Source organism: Emys orbicularis, chromosome 11, assembly GCF_028017835.1.
Source record: "Emys orbicularis isolate rEmyOrb1 chromosome 11, rEmyOrb1.hap1, whole genome shotgun sequence".
NCBI lineage: Eukaryota > Metazoa > Chordata > Testudines > Emydidae > Emys > Emys orbicularis.
The window spans coordinates 12814066-12833589 of NC_088693.1; the positions used below are offsets into that span (position 1 = coordinate 12814066).

Below are 19524 nucleotides of genomic sequence, written 5' to 3' on the forward strand. Positions count from 1 at the left end.
ACTGGTATTTTGCCCAAAGCCAAGGACAATTTATTTGTCTTTAAACCACCACACACTTCCCTTCCCTCAAAACTAGGCAGCATTAATTTGATTTCTTGCATAGCTATTGCCTAGTTGAACAGGGTCCTTCTATTTGCAGTTACAAAATCATTTATTAACCAACAGAACGTGTGAAAAAGATCAGCTGGGTTTATCAATATCTGTATTTATCATCTGTAAATCATTAGATGTTGCCTTGTAGGAAAGGCTTCATGTAAACAGATACAATCAAGGCTAATTTATCTACGCCACTTTAAAGGAAGTGCTGGAAATCCAGACAGAGCGGGTGATTCTTTCCAAAGCCCTAGTGCTTACAATCAGGGCTGAGATACCACTCAGAGGCCTTCGGGGGTAATGCAGGACTTCCCAATGAATACACTTTTCAGGCAACTAAAAAAAAAAAAAGTCTCTCATATATAAAGTTATTTGTAAATCACACAAATGAAGACTTCTCAAAACAAGCATTAAGCCAGTAGATATAGTCTGCACACTTGGGGGGGATAGGGAGCTTGGAATGAAATGCTGGGACCCACATCTCCCACCCTGAGCCACAATCAGCCTTAAGACACTTTTCTTCTCCTCAAGTAGGCCACAGATATACTGTAGATTCCATACTGCTGAACTGGGTACCTCCCATCCACCTCCCTTCCTTTCTTCTCTCTCTTTTCTATCAGATAAATTCACATAAGGAAAACTAATAAAGGAATAAAAAATTCCAGCTGTAAAGTTGGGCATGTTTTCTCTTTCTCTCTTTATTTCTTATATTCCTCCTTTTGTTCTCTCCTTCCAGTTCCATATTCGTCCTCCTGCTATAAAGTACGTCTACACTTCAAAAGAAGATCAGTGGCAGCAAGTATCAGAGCTGGATTAACTGACTCAGGCTTGTGCTACAGGGCTAAAAATAGCAGTGTAGACATTCGGGCTTGGGCATGAGCTCAGGCTCTGAAACCCAGCGAGGGCTTGGGTCTGAGCCTGGGCTCCAGCCTGAGCGCCTCTGGTTATGTCTACACTGCAATTACACACCCTCAGCTGGCCCATGCCAGCTGACATGGGCTCGTGGGGGTCAGGCTAAGGGGCTGTTTAATTGTGGTGTAGACGTTGGGGCTTAGCCTGCAGCCTGAGCTCTGGGGCTCTCCCGCTTCACGGGGTCCTAGAGCCCAGGCTCCAGCCCGAGCCTAAACATCTACACCACAATTAACCACACCTTAGCCCAAGCCCCTTAGGTTAAATACATTGCTATTTTTAACCCTGTAGCATGAGCCCGAGTCAGCTGACCTGGGCTCTGAGACTTGCTACCATGGGCCTTTTTTTGCAGTGTAGACAGACCCATAGTCTCTCTCTCTCTCTCTTACGTTGTATCTATTTTTTCCTCTTTATTAAAAAAGGATGGGTAGTTTTAGGCCCAGTTCCCCTCTACTCAAGACAAGTTAATTGAACAGTGAACAACTCTGGAATCCTCCTAATGTTTTCTTTAGTTATATAGCACAGCCTCCTTTATTCTTGAAAAGTACATTAACTTAATTTTCTGTACCTGGCACAACGTTCCTCAATTTACTTTTCTTTCCGAGCATCAGTTGAGTGCTAAAGCAGGTTTAATTTTGCAACACTTATTATGATGAAATAAAAAATTGTTTTCCCAGAGCGTCCTACCTACAAAGAATCATAAAATGCTTTCTCTCGGGTCTAAGTCCTGTGCCTGTGACATCAGAACACTGCTTGCTATCAGCATTGCAAGCACAAAATAGCTTGATGTGAAATTCTCTCAAACCAGCTGGGCTATAAATATTTACAAGGTGACATCTTCCCATCCCTGTTCCAGCAGTTTTTTTTAATGTTGAAATCAAAACTAAGGACAACAAAAAATGGACTTTGTCCATTTATTAAAAGAACACTGGTGCGTTTGGGAATGGAGGGAAATCAAAGATAAAGTGACACCTTCTGTTTATTTGGATAATTGCACTTTTTTGCGGTCAGTGTCACTTAAGCATTCATGCACTCCTTTCATTGCAATCTATCACATTATGCAATATGCTTCTATGACCCCCAGCTTAGAGGAAATCGCAGGGTTAACATTACTCCATACTGTGGGGTTATTATTAAGTGCAGCGATGTCTGTCTCCAACCCTGGACCACAATCAGCCTTAAGAGACTTTCCTTATCCCAGAAAATATTCCCCTCCTTAACCAGGCCACCCGTGATCCTGAAAATGTCTTTGCTTGTAAACGGATCAATATTTGCTTGAACATAAGACCAATTGTTACTAAACGTGGTGCATTTCAGTGCAAAAAGCTACAAAAAAAGAGGACTGATATTGAAGTCACAATGAAGTGCCAAAAGTTTTCAAATTTCAAGCATTTTGGATATTCTTGCTAATATTTCATCCAGCTCCAATAGCAATTGCTGATTATGACGACTAAGGGCATATCTAAAAAGAACCTAAACAAAATTTTCAAAATTATTCTCCAAATATGTATCGGGTTTTTACATTATAAGTAGAATATTTTCCTGGTGACAATTATTATTCTTATTTATTATTTGTTTTATGGTAACCCATTGGAGCCTCAGTCATGGACCAGGAACCCCTTGTTCTAGGTACTGTAGAATCAAACACAGAACAAAAAGATGGTCTCTGCCCCCAGAGAATTTACAATCTAAGACAAGTGACAGAAGGTGGATATAGACACACACACTGGGGTGGGGGGAATCACAAGGGGAAAAAATGAGATAATATTGCCCGTACTGTCTAAACTGTTTGATGTGCTGTCATGCAATTCATTATAGGCTGACAGTTTTATTTTTTAAAGGCCATTACAGGCATCAAACTGATAAGAAAAACTTCTTAATGTAAATTTGTTATCCTTAATCTTTATGGATACAACTCTTTTAAAAACTGGTTCATTGGACATAGCACTCTGTCTGTGCAGGCAGTTTTCTATTGTTAGAAAGCTTTCAGAAACTAAGAACTCAATAAAAGGTTATAGCCAGTACTTTTTAAAGTAGTTACCTAAATTTAGGCAGCAAAGTTAGGCACCTATGGTCCCAACCCTGCAAACACTGGTACCTGTGTTTAGGGATGTATCCTAGGCCGGGTCTACCTCTATCTTAGGCTGCAGCTTACGGCAACCTAATTACGTCAGTGTACAAACTACAACCTTGTCCCGCCGATGTAAGTGCCTTATTACACCGACATCATAACCCCAACTCCATAAAAGGCGTAGGGCTTATGTTGAAGTTAGGGTGACACAGTGTCTGTGTAGACACTGCGTTACTTGCATCAGCTGTTGGCTCTCAGCATCCCCCAACACTGTCCCTCGTCAGTAGGTGGAAGTGCTCCTGGTGAGGATGTGCACCTCCAACAGAAGGAGGATTATGTGGACATCAGCCACTGCAGTAATTACTAACATAGGTCGACTTCAGGCTGTAGAGATGCCCGACGTGTTTGCAGAATAGGGGCTCTGGTTAGGTGCCTAACTTTAGGGATACACCTCTAGAAGTTTTGGTCTATATTTTTGTCCAGCTTTTAAATTCACAGAATCACAAATTAAGGGGAAAACAAAATTTAACGCACGTTAAATACTGTTGCAACTGTAAACATGAAGTATTCATGAAATTTTACCTGGATCTAGGTGCGTGAATGATCCAATGACAAAGTCCAGCGTAGAAACAGCCAGCAGGAAGAGCAGTAACAGTTGGAGACGGATTATCCATTTAACACCAGCCAGGTTAATTCCAAGCAGACCTAGTAAGACTGCCAGTGAAATGCCTCTAACTGCCCAAGTGCTACTGAAACCCAGTAAGTCGGAGATGGATTCCGCAAATCCGGTGATGTACATAGCACCTGCAACACACTGAATGACATTTAAACATAAACACCCCCACCCCCAGCGCAAGTACTGCCTAACATGCCTGAACAGAAGGATGTTGGATGGCTCAGAGGATTGGTGACAAGATGCAGAGTATTTCACCCGTTAGTTTCAGCCAGTCCAGGAAGGTATTGACTGAAGGTTGTTACCATCTGATGGCTGCACCGTGGTGGATCTGAGAGGAGTTTGGTTATCTCAGTCAAGTCCCTGCAGGACAGGCGCCACATCACAATTTGCACCCTTGTTAATGTAATACCCACCCACTCAGGGTGGTGTTCTGTCCCCCTCGAGTGGTGGCTAGGCCACCCATACAGATTGTTACGGCCTTCAGTAACAAAGCTGGGCTTTTAGCTCAGGCAATAGAGTCCTGGGTTTGATGCCCACTGCCAATGACCCACCCACAGCCAAAGCGTAACTTTAGCAGAGAGGCTGAGGATTCCCTGGGCCAAACATTCACATGGAGACTAAACACAAGAATGAGGTATGTTGGCAGGATAGTGTAAGAAAGTTTGGACCTGTTCCATGGGTAAATAGGGGACTTTAGGGCTCTGAGACTGTCAAGCTACCTACCTTTTACCAGCTCTAAAATGCACCCTTTTTTAAAACAACAGAATAAAACTCACCCCAGAGACACTGAGCATCTCCTGAACAATACTCTGAAGTGAAAGAAAATACGTTTGCCCAAATAAGAGCACATCTCTGTAATTTCTTGTTTTCCTTTCTTTCTGTGGAGCACCTGCTTGGAGAATGACTGATTGCTTTCCGCTTTATTGTTTTCAAGGTTTTTAACTCAGTATTTAGTTTGGATTTAAAGTTTGCTGTTCCACCGGTTCCCTGTCTCTTTACTGGAACATAGCCTGCACTTCTGATAAGCGTGTATTGTGCAACTCAAGTTCCATGAGCTCTGGGGAGAGCAGTTTATTTTTCTTGATGCAGAGAAGGACTTGTGTTTTTCACTGGATGTATGTGTCTGCAGGAATGGAGTTCCAAAGCTCAGGGAAGTGTGTGCAGGTTAAGGCTACAATTCATGCCAGAGAGAAGATACAAACCCAAGCAATCCTTTCCCCACCAAACCAAAGTGGCACTACTGGATTCAAAGAAGAAGGCGGGGGTTGGGAAGAGAGAGGACTATTATTCACTGTAGAACTCTCTAAACTAAAACTTCCCGCCTTCCTATTATATCTGACATTTCAGTGACAATCCTTTTCAACGTGCAGCTGATACCAAGGGTCACATTTCTAAAGTCAGGCCTGGGCAGTTACGTGTGAACATCAGTGTGCACCAAACGTATGGGTTCAAAAAAACCAATGTGTGCACGTGCAGGTGTTACAAATTGGTGGCCCATATGGCCACCAATGCGTATTTGAACTGCTGTGGACTTCTCAAGTTTAGGATGAACTTCCTCAGCCAGGGTGAGTGTGCAACCTATGTTGACACAGCATGGCTCTTTGTCCCCCTCTAATGGTCAGGCCATGTATACAGCTTTGAGTCAACCACTATCTCCTGACTAATGGTCCTTGTCCTTTAGTCCAAGCAGTAAAGGCTCATGCTTTTAGATCTAGTGGTCCCAGGACAAATGACCCAATCTGGTTAGTTAGTCACAAAGAGCACAATCCAACTCTCAGGGAAGTCAAACAAAAGACTTCCATTGACTTCAACAAGAGTTAAATCAAGTCCTTAGTAACTAGTGATTAACAGACCATAGATCACATCCTTTGCTGGGGTAAATCAGCACTGCTTTATTGACTTAAGTGGAACAATACTGATTTCCACCAACTTAGTGTCTGTGCATTCATGGACAGGTATTTCCAGGCAATGAGTGCTCGCAATGCATCCATGTAATTGCACATGCTTAGTTTTGAAAACTTTGCCCTCAATATGTGTGTTTAATACAGAGAATTTCTAAAAATATAATTTATGAAAGGACGTCTAGTGTCGTGATGGGATATTCACAAAAGATTGCATTTGAGACTTGAAAAGAAAAGTAGAACCTGACTCGAAACAAAATGCATTAGCCTGAAAAGCCTAATACAAGAAAGAATCCTGAAAGCACAGAGAAATGCCATATAGCTGTTTGCAGGGAGCACTGCAACTTAGGATTTCAGGGTACTTTTCAACTGATTAACACCAGTTTTTGGAAGGAGTTAAATAGGATCCTTCTACTTTCATAACAAGGCCAAGTAAAAGGAAACAGTATGTATATTGCAAAGGATAATTCAGAGAGTGGAGAGAAAGAAGGAGCTGCTGCGAGTCTCAACACTATCAGTGGCCTTGAAGCAACAGCCTGTCTTTCCTTCAATAAACCCTACCTTCGCCAGAAGAATGAAATATTTCTACGCATATAAAGGTATTGCTATGACTTCTACAGTGGAGCCAATTTCTTCATAAATGCACCATGGAAATGGGTAATTTTTAAATGTTTTTGAACTATCCTCTCCCCCCCACCCCCAAGATTTCTGCCTTCCATTTAGCAACAGCTTCTAGAAGTCACCAAACTGTGAGGCAGAGGAAAGTTTTTGGGGGACAAGCGGCAATGCCATGCGGTGGAGCTCAGGGCGGGAGCACCACCTCCACCCCCTGAATCACCTCAGCGGGCCACCCAGCCTGTCTGGGGTAGGGAGGAGTAACCAAAAATTGTAACTTCAAGTAGGGCCCAGCTCTTTGGCATTAACCCCCCCAAATTTCCTCCGTGCCCCCCTTGGGGGGTCGTGCCTCTGATTCTGAGTCTCACGGTGGCTGTAGTTTTAATTGAAAGGAGATCAAACATTGATTAGATTGCCAAGTCTTACTAAATAAAATGCGTTGTCCGCCATTACAGGAATTTTCTGGTGTATCCCCGATGAGAGCTCGTGTAGCCCTGGGGTATGCGTACCCCAGTTTGAAAACCACTGGGAAAAAACACAGCACTGCTAACCATCTGCAGTTCCTCATCTCTCCAAACCCCACACCCCCACATAAAATGTTTGTCTAGGTAAATCCATGGTCTGCCAGAGCCCAGATTCTATGACCTCAGGACACGCTGCACAGCTCAGTTGTTTTCCCAGGCAGGGGGGGAGATTGGGGGAATTATAGGGCAAAAGGCTGGGGGAAGTCTTTTTCTTACATGTATGACTTTTTTGCATGCCCTGTCTTGTAACTATTGAATTTGTATTTTATGTAGACTTTTCAAATTGGCCAGGCTTTTAAAGACGGCTGCAAGCTAATGCATTTAAATGAACAATTCTTCACTGTGCATGACCTTTTCTGGTATTTCTAATCTCTTTATTTTTTTCAATTGCTATGGGCATTAATAATCACTTTTCTATTAGTAGGGATAGTTGTTTGTGTTTCTTAACCTTTAATTTCAATCCACCACTTCAGTGGCACATTAGGGTTTCTCTAAAAACAAAGAGCTGCAAAACTGTGCACAAAATCAACTACCCATAAGCTCCTCCTCCACATGGGCTCTGGGTCCTCTCCACTTCCCCAATGGCTCAGACACTACTTTGTCTCCAAACCACCTAATCTCTTTTCCCCAAGTGCTCCTCCTACTCCTCCACCCTCATAAGGAAACATTTAGTACGCTATGGGCAAATGTATAACCCCACAGCTGATCTGTAGAGTTTGTATTGTCCAGTTGGCCACATAGGCTTTTTCCTCTTCAGTTTAAATATTTCCTTGCTTGTAGATGAGATGTCTTAGCTATGGCATTTTTTGTGTTTCATTCTGTTTTGGTCATTGTTCCCATGACCAGCACCTCAGGACAGCAGAGAGAATTCAGACTGTGTCAGAGATGGCTCCATACATGGGGAGGGAATCATTAGCCTCCTCATTAGCATTCCCCCTGTTCAAACATGACAGGACTGATCTGTACTCTTTGCTGTATTGCTGTAGATGAGTGACAACAAGCCTGATCATACTGAGAGGAATGGAATTATATGCCTACAACTCTGCTTTTCCATGCCACCCTCCTTCTCAGTGGGATCATCTTATTTATTTTAGAGCGTGGAAGAAAAGGACCAAGGGCGTGCTTGCAGTAACAATCATTTTTACCTGACCAAAAATATAAAGGAGGCCAATGGTCCCTCCAACTTGACCACCGAGGACAGTAGAAATCATGGAATAGACTCCTCCACTTCCGATGCTGCACCTCTCACAGACCCCAATTCCAGATAAGACAGTTACCAGGGCAACCACGACAACAAAGGACACCAGAAACATGCCCATTAAAATGCCGGTGTTTCCCTGTAATGGAGAAAAAAAGACACCGAAGAACACAAGGAAAATTATTCAGGGTAGGAAAAAAGACCCATCACCTTCTGAGATTCCAGTTAACTATAACACATTGTGTCAATTCATTGTAGGTTATTTTATATTCAGATTAAATAAAACACACACTTCTCTCCTGTAAATTTAGCAACCACAGAAATGTATGTTAATTGTAAAATTCTTGAAACACGTTCAGGTCTTTGAGGTTTAAGGGCCGTCCTTTTGTTTTGTGTATGTGCAGCGCCTAGCACAATGGGCTCTTGGTCCATAACTAGGACTCCTAGATGCCACCGCAGTACAAATAATAATAATAAATAATAATATTTATCCCCACTGGTTCTTTCTAGGAAATTCTACCCTTATCAACAAGTGCGTGAGGGTCTCCTCAAAAGAGCCCTACTTTGTATAAATTCCTGAGGGCATCAGGTTATCTCACTGATCCCTCGACCTGAGATTTAACACACCAGGGTGTTATCAAGGGCAGATCACTACTCAGCTAAAGTTTCACAGTTACAACTCCCTTATAACCATGAATAATCCGCCACAAGGTAAAAAAAGCGGGGGTGGGGTGGGGGGAGGGAAGAAATATTTTGATTATAACAAATACTGGGTCAGATAAACACAAAACAAAAAACCTCAGCACCCAACACATCCTGAAATAAAAGCCTGGATTTTCAAACTGCCCGTTTCTTAGGCCCCTAAATGATCGGATTTTCAAAAGGGCTCAGAACCCAGCAGCTCCGATTGAGATCAAATGCTTCTGAAAATCTAAGCCACTAAGAACTACTATGTTGCTAACACTCAAACCAATGAACGACAAAAACAGAAGGAAAGACTGAATATACAAGAGAAAAAATAAACATGTTATAAGTAATTGTTTGCTGGTCGTTATCTGGACTATACACCGTCTCGTCTGACGCAATATCTCAGTCCACACCCACGTGTTCCTCCAGCTTTCCGCAGATGCTTGGGACAGTCCTGCTTTCAAGCAAGCCTGTTCAGTGGCCTGCAACACGGAAATTGGCTCGCCTCCTGGTGGTATCACAAGCGGATTTGTGCAACCTGTGACTTTTCACTTCCTGATCTAGAGCAGAGGTCCACAAACAGCTGCCTTGGCATATGGCGCTGGCTTGTTCTCTAATTCCCAGCTGCTAAGGTGCATTAACAGACCTACCTTAAATCCCTTTTCCATGTATCCAACCGCTGTAGCTGTGTTATGAGATGGCGAATGGGCGAGCAGGTCATCTGTATTAGAATCCAAGAACCCCTCGGCCCACAGGCTTACAAGGAAACCCAATTCTTCCCAGAAACATGTAATGCTCTTGGCACCATGTGCCATGGAGCCTTTGGTGACTGCAGCAGGTAAGTCAGCTTGTGCGCCTTGATAGCCATAGAACCAGGCCACATATAGCCCATGGCCTCCCACCAGCTTTAAGAGACACCATACCTTGTGTGCCTTCAGTTTGAAGCTTCCCTCTCCCTCCCCTTCCCTCCCCCACAGCGCTGCCCCATTACTACGGTAAGGTTTTGCATAATTTCTCTCCGCTGATGGCTGCCAAGCTGTCTCTCTCTCCATTCCAGTGGCGCTTGTATCTGAGGACACGCTGGCCTCTGGCACCATTTTGTTTCTTATCAGCGATAGGCGGCTGCTGCTGCTTCTATTTTGTGCTGGTCTAAGTCCCAGATCTTTCTGTTGTTGGTGAGTTTTAGTTTTTTTTTTTTAAAAAGAGAAACGTATCCAGGATGTTGCTATCATTGTGAAATCCTATTTTGGTTCAATATCCTGCTGTTTTAGGTGTTGATTTTATTGGATCAGTAGAAAATGAAGCCAGGGTTCATTGTGAATGCAGCTGCTAGCTGGGTCTACATCACATGAACCCTTAAAGTCTAGTTTTGTTTTGTTTTTAGATAAAGGAACAATTGTTTCTTTGCCTCAATTATGTACAGTCAGGTTAAGACAGTACTGAAAACTTGCATTTTTGTTTAAATACACTGAAAAACTTTCAATCGTTTTTTTTTTTAATTGGTAGCAAATAACTTCTATTAATCATCCAGAAGGGATGGCAGCTCTTGCCCACTGCTTGTGGTAATGGACAGTCCATTTGGATCTACAGAAGAAAAAGTCAGTAACACAGACCCTAAACACCAGAATTCATTCTTGCAATGCATCATGGGAAGGAACCCCACACTCAGGGATCAGAGCAGCATGCAGAGCAGGAGAGAAAACTGGAACACTGAAGCTTATTTACACATGCGTGACAGGACATGCTACAGTTGAGACTAAAGGCCCAGTGTATCATTAGTATTATTATCTAATACTTCAATGTGGGCCCAAAGACCTCCAGTAAGAATCAGGGTGTCTCTCGGTGCTGCAGAAATATATAGGAAGACGTGACCCCTGCTGTCTTGAAAATTTTACAATCCAAGGCCCTGATCTTGCAATCAGATCCATGCAAGCAAACCCCTGTGCTTGTGTGAAGCCCCAGTGACTTCAAGGCCTAATACTATTATTTTCAATCGCTCCCCATTTCCCTTTTAAAAATCCTCTATTTGATTTTTTACCTTATTTATTGACTGTGCCACCAGTACCTTTCTATTAAATAGCAAAGGGAGGGATGAAGGTAATATGATGGTGTTGATGAAGGGCTTATGGAAACCTTTCTGACATCTCAGTTGAAATTAATGTGGGAAAGGGAAGTAAACGATGAAAAAACTCACCTATTATGCCTGGCTAATGGGTATCAGTAAAGGGCCCTGGGTAATCCAACTGGGAATGAGGATCTTTCTGATGATGTGACACGTGTGCTGGCAATGGACTATCAGATTTCATAAGGCAAGGATTGGGCCTGGATGATTCGTGGAGGAGAGACCGCCAAGGAAAATCATGGCAGCTGAAGAAAGTTACACTGGTGATTCAGTAGGCAGCACTCTGCTTTCTGAGTCAGTAATGAACTAATCCCCTAGGTGGAACTAAGGGAGAGGGGGTTTCTGGAGGTACAGTCTTGAATGAAGGCCTGGACCCTTTTGGTCATTGTAGACCCCAGGGCAATTCTCACAAGAGTATTGTTCCCAACAGCCAATGTGGGAACTACACTGGGCCATTGAACCAATATGCCAAATGTAGATGATATAATCAGGAAGTGAGCTAAAGTGGTTATGCTAGGGAACTGAAGGCACTCAGAACCTGGCAGGACTGGGTTAAATGTTTCCCCTGCAGATTCAGTTGGATCTGGTCGTATCTACACTTCCTTGTGAAGTAATGCTATATGTCTTTGAACAGCTGCTTCATTTCCTCCCAGTAGTGGCAACAGGATTCATCGATATCGCTTTATTACGGGCCTGAGTCGCCTCTCAGACTGCGTAACTTCGTTGACATTATTCCAAATATACCCTGGTGCCGTGGGAGATCAGAACTTGGCCCTGAATTTCTCTCCCTGTAAAAAAACACAGTTCCCTACCCTTTCAGAAGAAAGGCGCTATATCAAATTCTAAATGTTAAAAGTTTCTTCTTGTACCTTTGAGAACAGCTGGGCTCATGACATTAAGTCCAAGGTTCAGCTCCAACATTCCCTCGGGAAGCTTTGCTTTTCCTACATGGAAGCTGCAGGGAACAGCACAATTTACTGAGCGAGACTGGATCCTGCTTCATGCTGCAGTATCAGGCTCACTCTTAAAGCCATGACACTGGGATATATGCTACCCTTGAGCCATGCATGGGACTCTCCTGGCTATCAAGGAGAATGTTGTGCAATCCAGGGCCCTTTAGTCAGAACAGCAGGGTCTCCATTTAAAACTGCCATGTTAGAAATACGACTGTTTCAGCGCTGCTTGGAGGAGGACAGTGGAGGATGTGTAACCATGGCAATACATTTTACCTGGAAAGTTATATTTGGATACACCATTACACATGGACTTTTCTATAAATTGTCAGGTTTGTTTGGCATTTGCAGAACAGCGCATTACAGAGAAAACGGCCCCAGCCTCAGTGTATTTTTAAACACAGTCATTTACATTTTCAGAAGAGCCAGAAGAAAAACCAAGAGATTTAACCGATTCACGAAGCACAAAAGCAAACACAACAGTGGTGGGGGAGAGAATAACCTACTACTTAACCCACAGTGTCACCCACTTTGTCCTTCACTCACCACTAGCCATCCAGTCCTCAGAAAAAGAACCACTCCAAAAATGTTGATCATGCAAGAAGTAAAGACACCATCCCAGGTTCCAAAGAGCACTGGCTCCCAGACGAACAGCTGTATCTTCCACCAGGGTTTGGTCTGTGTCTGAGATACCTAGAGGAAAGTAAAACCTTTGGTTATCTCCATGCTGTCATCTGGGTGACTGCAGAAGTGGCACAGTGGCCTGCCAAGACTCCTACAACAGGGTGCTCTGCGCATGGCTGCTACAGCGTCGCTTTGCCTGACGTCACCCACAAAGAGCAGTATATCAAGGGAAAGGGGAAACCTTGAGTGATGGGACAGGACCACGAGGTCCACAGATCCCCAGCAATGCCATGAAACTATTGCAGGCTCCACAACATGGATGCAGAAAGCACCACTATTTGGTCCTTAATCTGCTCTCTCTGTCAGACAGAACTCAATCAAACAAGTAACACCACACCGAAGCACAAAAAAACGGTCTCTACTGTACAGAAGTCAGGGTCACAACATCTCAATCAATCTGGCACGGGACGCTACATGTAAAAGCTATACAGTCAGTTTTTTATCAGGCACAAGAAGATATGTTACAGGAGATGCCAATCAGCAGGTTCCCCATTAATGGAGTCATGATAGAGTGTACTTGGGCTCTCCTCGGGTTCCCATCCCTCAGCTGTTCTTTTTAGGTGACAAATCTGAGGAACTATCCCAGACTGAGGTGTCAATAGAGGCGGTTTCAGAACAAATTGATAAATTAAATAGTAATAAGTCACCAGGACCAGAGGGCATATGCCCAAGAGTTCTGAAGTAACTCAAATATGACATTGCAGAGCTACTAACTGTGGTATGTAAACTAATGCTTAAATCAGTCTGTATACCAGAAGACTGGCAGATAACGTGATGCTAATTTTTTTAAAAGGCTCCAGAGGTGATACTGGCAATTACAAGCCAGTAAGCCTAACTTCAGGCAAATTGGTTGAAACTATAGCAAAGAACCGAATTATAAGATACATAGATGAACATGATATGTTGGAGAAGATTCAACACAGCTTTTGTAAAGGGAAATGGTGCCTCGCTGACTCTGAGGATTTCAACACACACATGAAGAAGGGTTATCCAGTGCATATAGTGCACTTGGACTTTCAGAAAGCCTTAGACAAGGTCCTCATCAAAGGCAAAGTAAGGAGTCATGGGATAAGAGGGAAGGTCCTCTCATGGATCAGTAGCTGGGTAAAAGTCAGGAAACAAAGGGTAGGAATAAATGGTCAGTTTTCACAGTGGAGAGTGGAAATAGCAGGATCACTCAAGGATCTGTACTGGGACCAGCGCTGTTCAACATATTCATAAATATTCTGAAAATGGGCATAAACAGTGAGGTGGCGAGGTTTTCAGATGATACAAAATTCTCAAGATAGTTGAGTCCAAAGCAGACTGTAAAGAGTTACAAATGGATCTCACAATACTGGATGACGGGGAACAAATGGCAGATGAAATTCAGCTTTGATAAGTGCAAAGTAATTCACACTGGAAAACATAATCCCAACTATACATACAAAATGATGGGGTCAAAATTAGCTGTTACCACTAAAGAAAGGGATCTTGAAGTCATTGCGGGCAGTTCTCAGAAAACATCTGCTTGCTGTGCAGCGGCAGTCAAAAAAGCCAACAGAATGTTAGGAACCATTATGAAAAGGATAGATAATAAGACAGAAAATATAATAATGCCACTATATAAATCCCTGGTTAAAAAGATTAGGAGTGTCCATCTTAGAAAAGAGACTATTAAGAGGGGATATGATACAGGGCTATAAAATAATGACTGGTCTGGAGAAAGTGATAACGAAGTGTTATTTACCTTTTCACATAACACAAGAACCAGAGGTCACCAATTAAATTAATAGGCAGCAGGTTTAAAACAAACAAAAGGAAGTATTTCTTCACACAATGCACAGTCAACCTGTGGAACTTGTTGCCAGGGAACTTTATGAAGGCCAAAACTATAACTGGGTTCAAAAAAGAATTACATAAGTTCATGGAGAATAGGCCCATCAATGGCTATTAGTCAAGACAGTCAGGGATACAAACCCATGCTCTTGGTGTCCCTAACTCTCTGACTGCTAGAAGCTGGGAGTGAACGACAGGGGATGGATCACTCAATAACTGTCCTGTTCTGTTCATTCCATCTGAAGCATCTGGCACCAGCCACTGCTGGAAGACAGGATAGTCAGCTAGATGGACCATTGGTGTGATTCAGTTTGGCCATTCTTATGTGCTTATGACTAAAGGCTGGGAAGTGCTCTGGGTTAACTCATCCTGCTCCAGCAAAGGACATGTCCACCACCTTGGAACACTTCTGCTACAGCACATGCAGTTTACATGGTGACAAGCTGGAGAGTGAGTGGGGAAGGAATGTAATGCCTGGGCAGAATATGGAGTGATGCTAAGTCAGCTTCCGCATGGTTAACTGTGGCTCTCCTCTGAAAAGTGACTCTATAGAAAAGGCATCAAGGTTCCATGATTATTTTCCCTCAGTGACTATCAAACTATTCAAAGACGTTTTTTCTAACTGCCAGCCCTGCAAACTCAGCCTGGATTTCTGAAAGACAAGGTGGGGGTCTTTCTTTCTCATGGATCAGCACCAGTACCAAAGGTTCCACAAGCCAAATTAACCCTTCGGTTACACATGTGCAGCCCCAACATTTTTGCTGGATTTGCACATATGTACATGGTGGGAATTTAGTAAGCAATTCTGCTGAAGCTACACAAGAAGAAAGAGAATCCAGCTCATTCATAGTCACAGAGTTTAAGGCCAGAGGGGACCACCAGATCATCTAGTCTGACCTCCTGTATACTACAGGCCACCACCATCAGCCAGCGCCCACACACTAAACCCAACAACAAAAATTAGACCAAAGTATTACAGCCCACAGGAGACTAGACTATTATGTGCCATAGGCAGAGAATAGGAGAGATAGCATGCACCAGTGCTCAAGGACCCCACAATGTCAGGGAAATTACTCTCTCTGCGTTGGCTCTGCAGGGCTAACAGTACAAACTTTTTTTTTTTGTCATTACAGTAAGCAGATACCTAACTTAGCTTGTTATTTAAGTGAGTGTTACTGGCTGGTTAGCACTCTTGACAAATAAGGGCACTTATTTAGGCACCTAAATGTGGACTTAGAAGCCTAACATTAGGCCCCTGTTTTTGAAAAGCTCAGCCAAGGCCAATACAGTCATAATGGAAGACTGGTATTAACCATGGGTTTGCTTCCTAACATGCTATATCTTTAGGCATATACTGCATAACCAATATGATCGCAATGATATAGAGTCATGCAGAACTGCAGGTAACAGAATAACTTTAACACTAAAACGTTCATTTTTAACAGTTTCAGGTGTGTCAAAAAGCTTTAACCCACTGTCAAGTACAATACACAGCATTCCAGGGTACAGAGTAACTGGGTCCTATATAGGAAAGCCATCAAGTGAGCAAATTAATTTGGAATTTTTTTTTAGGGGAACTGGAAATAAACAACATTTAAAAGACTTTACTAATGATTATGTTATTGCTATTTGTTGGTGATTCGGTAAGTGGTGCTGACGTGGTTACAGAACCCAGGCCCCCCATATGATGGCAAGGGTTCCTAGGTCATTAGAGATGGGGTCTTTCAGAAGAGACGTAAAACCAAAGTCTCGACAACATGCAATCATCAAGGCACTTTTCTGTATGACCTAGTTAACCCCTGTATCCTAGCCAAATTCTCACTCAGGTACCTCAATTTTCCAAGCTGTTTAAACAAGACTCAGTTCCAGACTTTAGCCCATCCTCCTTCAAATTATGGACCATCATGTTTGGTAGTAGAATCTTAAAAAAAAAAAAAAGGCCTACAGACAACCAGACAGCAGCAATTTTCCAAATGTTACCAGAGCTGCCCTTGGAAAGAGCTGTCTGAGACTCTGTGCTGTACTGTGAACCATTCACCACACTCAGTTGTGCTCCAAGCAGAAGTTTGCAATGACTCTCCTGCATGGCCTGAGGGGCAGGGAGTAGGGCCCCAGTTCATTCCTTCAGCTGCTTAAAACACAAACCCACCCCCTTTTTGGTACCAGCATGGCTAGAATCTCATAGTGGATGAAGCCAAGAGTTAGAGTTTGGGGAAGGTGACTATACCCTATACCGCTCTCTGGAAACCAACACAGAAGACAGGCCCCTTCCTTGCCTGACATCCAGACAAGATGTTAATCCAAGGAGTCTCATAGAACTTCCATGGACCGGACCAGACCCTGCAGAGGCTACTTTTGACTGGATGAAACATAAGACCTTGAGAAAGGGTGACCATCATGCAACTCTGATGGATCTCACTAGGGTAATAAGGTATCCATCATGTTCAAGGCCTAAGAAGGAATGAAAACCTTTCTTACTGAAACACATGTGATTTTGACATAACCTGATTAATTTCAGATATTTGTTATGTCAGTTTATTCATCTGCCAGTTCATGATGACATCACAAGGGGCTGAAGATGGAACTCAAGAGATTAGTGGCTTGGGGAGAAGGAGCCTTTTCAACATACCTGTTGTGCTTCCTCGTGGAACAGCTCTTGCACGTGCGTGTCACTCCTCAGGCCAGCAGCGCTGCTCAGCACAAACATTTTATCTTTTATGTTAGAGCTGTATGTCCAACGTGCAGCCATAATGCCAATCACAAGTCTGGGGGGCAGAGTATAAGGTCAGCTATTCCTCTCAGACAAATTCCTGTCGCGCTGGAATCTCCACAGACGAGGATTCATGGTTTTGTTACTCCTAGTCAGAAGGGCTGGGGAAGAAAAAGAAAGACAAACCTACTGTAATTTTCTAATTCTGCAGAAGACAAAGAAGCGCAAATCTGCCATTTAAGCAGCACCATCCTTTCAAACCATACCCTTATAATGACACCAGCATGTGAAATATAGGAGCTGCCTCTAATAAGGCATCTTGATAGGGCATGTTTAGTATGAAGACAAGAAAACAAAGTCCTGACCTCAAAATATTTTATTATTTGTTTCATACCTCAAGGCAAGGTATGCCAGGCATGTCACAGAACAGATAGCTTGACAGGTCCCTGCCCCAAGCAGCTTACAGTCAAAACAGAAATGCATATTAACAGATGAGAGTAAGGAGCAGAGGATGGGAAGGGACTTCCTGGGTCATCAAGTCCAGTCCCCGGCTATCACAGGCACCCTGTCATATAATCCCATTCAGAAACATATCAAGCTCCATCTTAAAACTAGTTAGTTTTCTTACCTGAACTACTTCAATGGCAAACTATTCCAGAACCTCACTCCTCTGATGCTTAGAAATCTAATTTCCAACCTAAATTTATTCATGGTCAGTTTTTATCCATTCATTCTTGTGCAACATTGTCCTTTATCTTAGATAGCTCTTCCCTCTCCCCGGTGTTTATCCCCTTATGTATTTATAGAGACCAATCTCAGCTGGGGCAAAGGACGTAACAACAGCGTAAGGATTGAACAATGATGTTTAGCATGTATTCTGATAGTTCTTAAATTTGATGATGGGAACTTTTTTGTGCCTTTGGGTTTCTAACATCAGTATTAATTACACTTCATGGTAGCGGGAATTAACAAATACACACACAAAGAATCAATCATGATTACAAAAATCTATGTTTACTTATTTGTATTTGAGTAGTGCCTGGAGACCCCAACTGAGCTCGGCGATCCACTGCGCTAGGCGCTGTACAAACACATAGGGAGAGACAGTCTCTGTCCCCAGGAACTTACAATCTAAACAGAGAAAGGAAGATTATTGTCCTCAGCTTGCAGGAACAGTGGGACAGAGAAATTAAGAGAATTGCCCAAGGTCACACAGAACATTGGGAGGCAAGATGGGACTTAAATCCAGATCACTCATGTCCCAGCCCAGGGCCTTAACCACAAGACCACCCTTCCTTAACCAGCCTTCCTTTCTAATTCTGCCTTTGCCTTCAAACAGAACATTGTGAGCACACTAGTATAGAAACAACATCTGTGCTCCCCAGTAGTTGCACTGATGATCCTCCTTTCTAGCATTTCTGCTGTGCCTGGTACATTGGACAGCACAGGAGGTGTTCCTTTACCCCGTGCATTTGGTTCATTGATTCCCTGCTGCTCATTCCGCCCCGCTTTGAAGCAAAAAAAAAAAAAATCCTTTACAATATCACAATTGGTTGCTGTTATAGGGCGGTTGGGGCTTCAAGCAGGGAAGCAGCAGCAGGAGCAGATGAACTCTTAAGGAACGAAGATTGTGTTTTTATGCAAATAGCCCCGATGATGAAAACGGAGGGAGGAAAATACAGGACATGCAGGCAAAATTGCTTTTAAGTAGAATATTTTTCAAAGCGTTCCACAAGGCATCAGGCTGCTCTTTAATGGGAAAAGATTTTATTTAGTAAAGCTCCACTGTGATCACTAAAATTCATTTTATTTATGGAAGATGCACCTGGAAGTAAAAGTTGAGCATCGCTGTCCTTGTTCATTTTACGGTGTTCATTTCTAAGACCCATATGCTTGTTGCAGTACCTGGGGGGACACATAGGTAAAGCATTCCTAGCAGCAAAAGTACATTTGCAGCAAGTTTGGAATATCAAGAAGTAATCATTCATTTACCATATCTTCCAAAGGCAAATGTAAACATCTTTCACATAGTAAGGCCCCCAGTCCTGAAATTTATAACTTGCAGGTGGACTGTGGTATAGGTTACAGGACTGAGGTGCAACCTTGCCAGGATATTTTGCTGTCCTACTTTTTAAATCCTCCAACTGATTTTTCTTCCTTCTTCTGCTCACTCTAGTCTCTGAGAATCCCTGCTCTCTCTTTTCTACTCCCCAATCCCTCTGCTTGTCTATCACTAACTTCTCTCTCTCCCTGCACACAATCTCACCCCTGTTGGTCTGAGAACTTTCTCTTCTGCAGCTACTGCTGTATGGAACAGCCTCCCTAATTTTCTCCCTTTCCTATAACTTAATTCTACAATGATTTATACACATACATGTATCACAAATATTTGCATTGGGATACTGTTTTATGTAGGACGCTGTGCAAGATACGTAAATGAAAGGAAATATTTTGCTCCGATTCTACAAAGACTTACACACACTTAACTTTGTACAAAGTGAGTCGTCCCATCGAAGTCGACGGAATTTTACAGTATGTAAGATAAATAAACACACGTCTTTGT

At 42.9% G+C, this 19524-nt stretch overlaps 1 protein-coding gene across 1 annotated transcript in view; it reads right to left on the reverse strand.

The window, feature by feature from the left end:
• SLC12A8 (solute carrier family 12 member 8) overlaps positions 1-17000 on the reverse strand; it is a 93444-nt gene extending 76444 nt beyond the window's left edge. Inside the window, exons 1-4 of the mRNA XM_065413612.1 lie at positions 16881-17000; positions 12296-12442; positions 7935-8126; positions 3656-3887 (exon numbers count right to left, since the gene is read on the reverse strand). Of these exons, the coding sequence (XP_065269684.1) occupies positions 3656-3887; positions 7935-8126; positions 12296-12442; positions 16881-17000 (691 nt within the window). The remainder of the gene's footprint in view (positions 1-3655; positions 3888-7934; positions 8127-12295; positions 12443-16880) is intronic.
• Positions 17001-19524: the final 2524 nt, after the last annotated feature.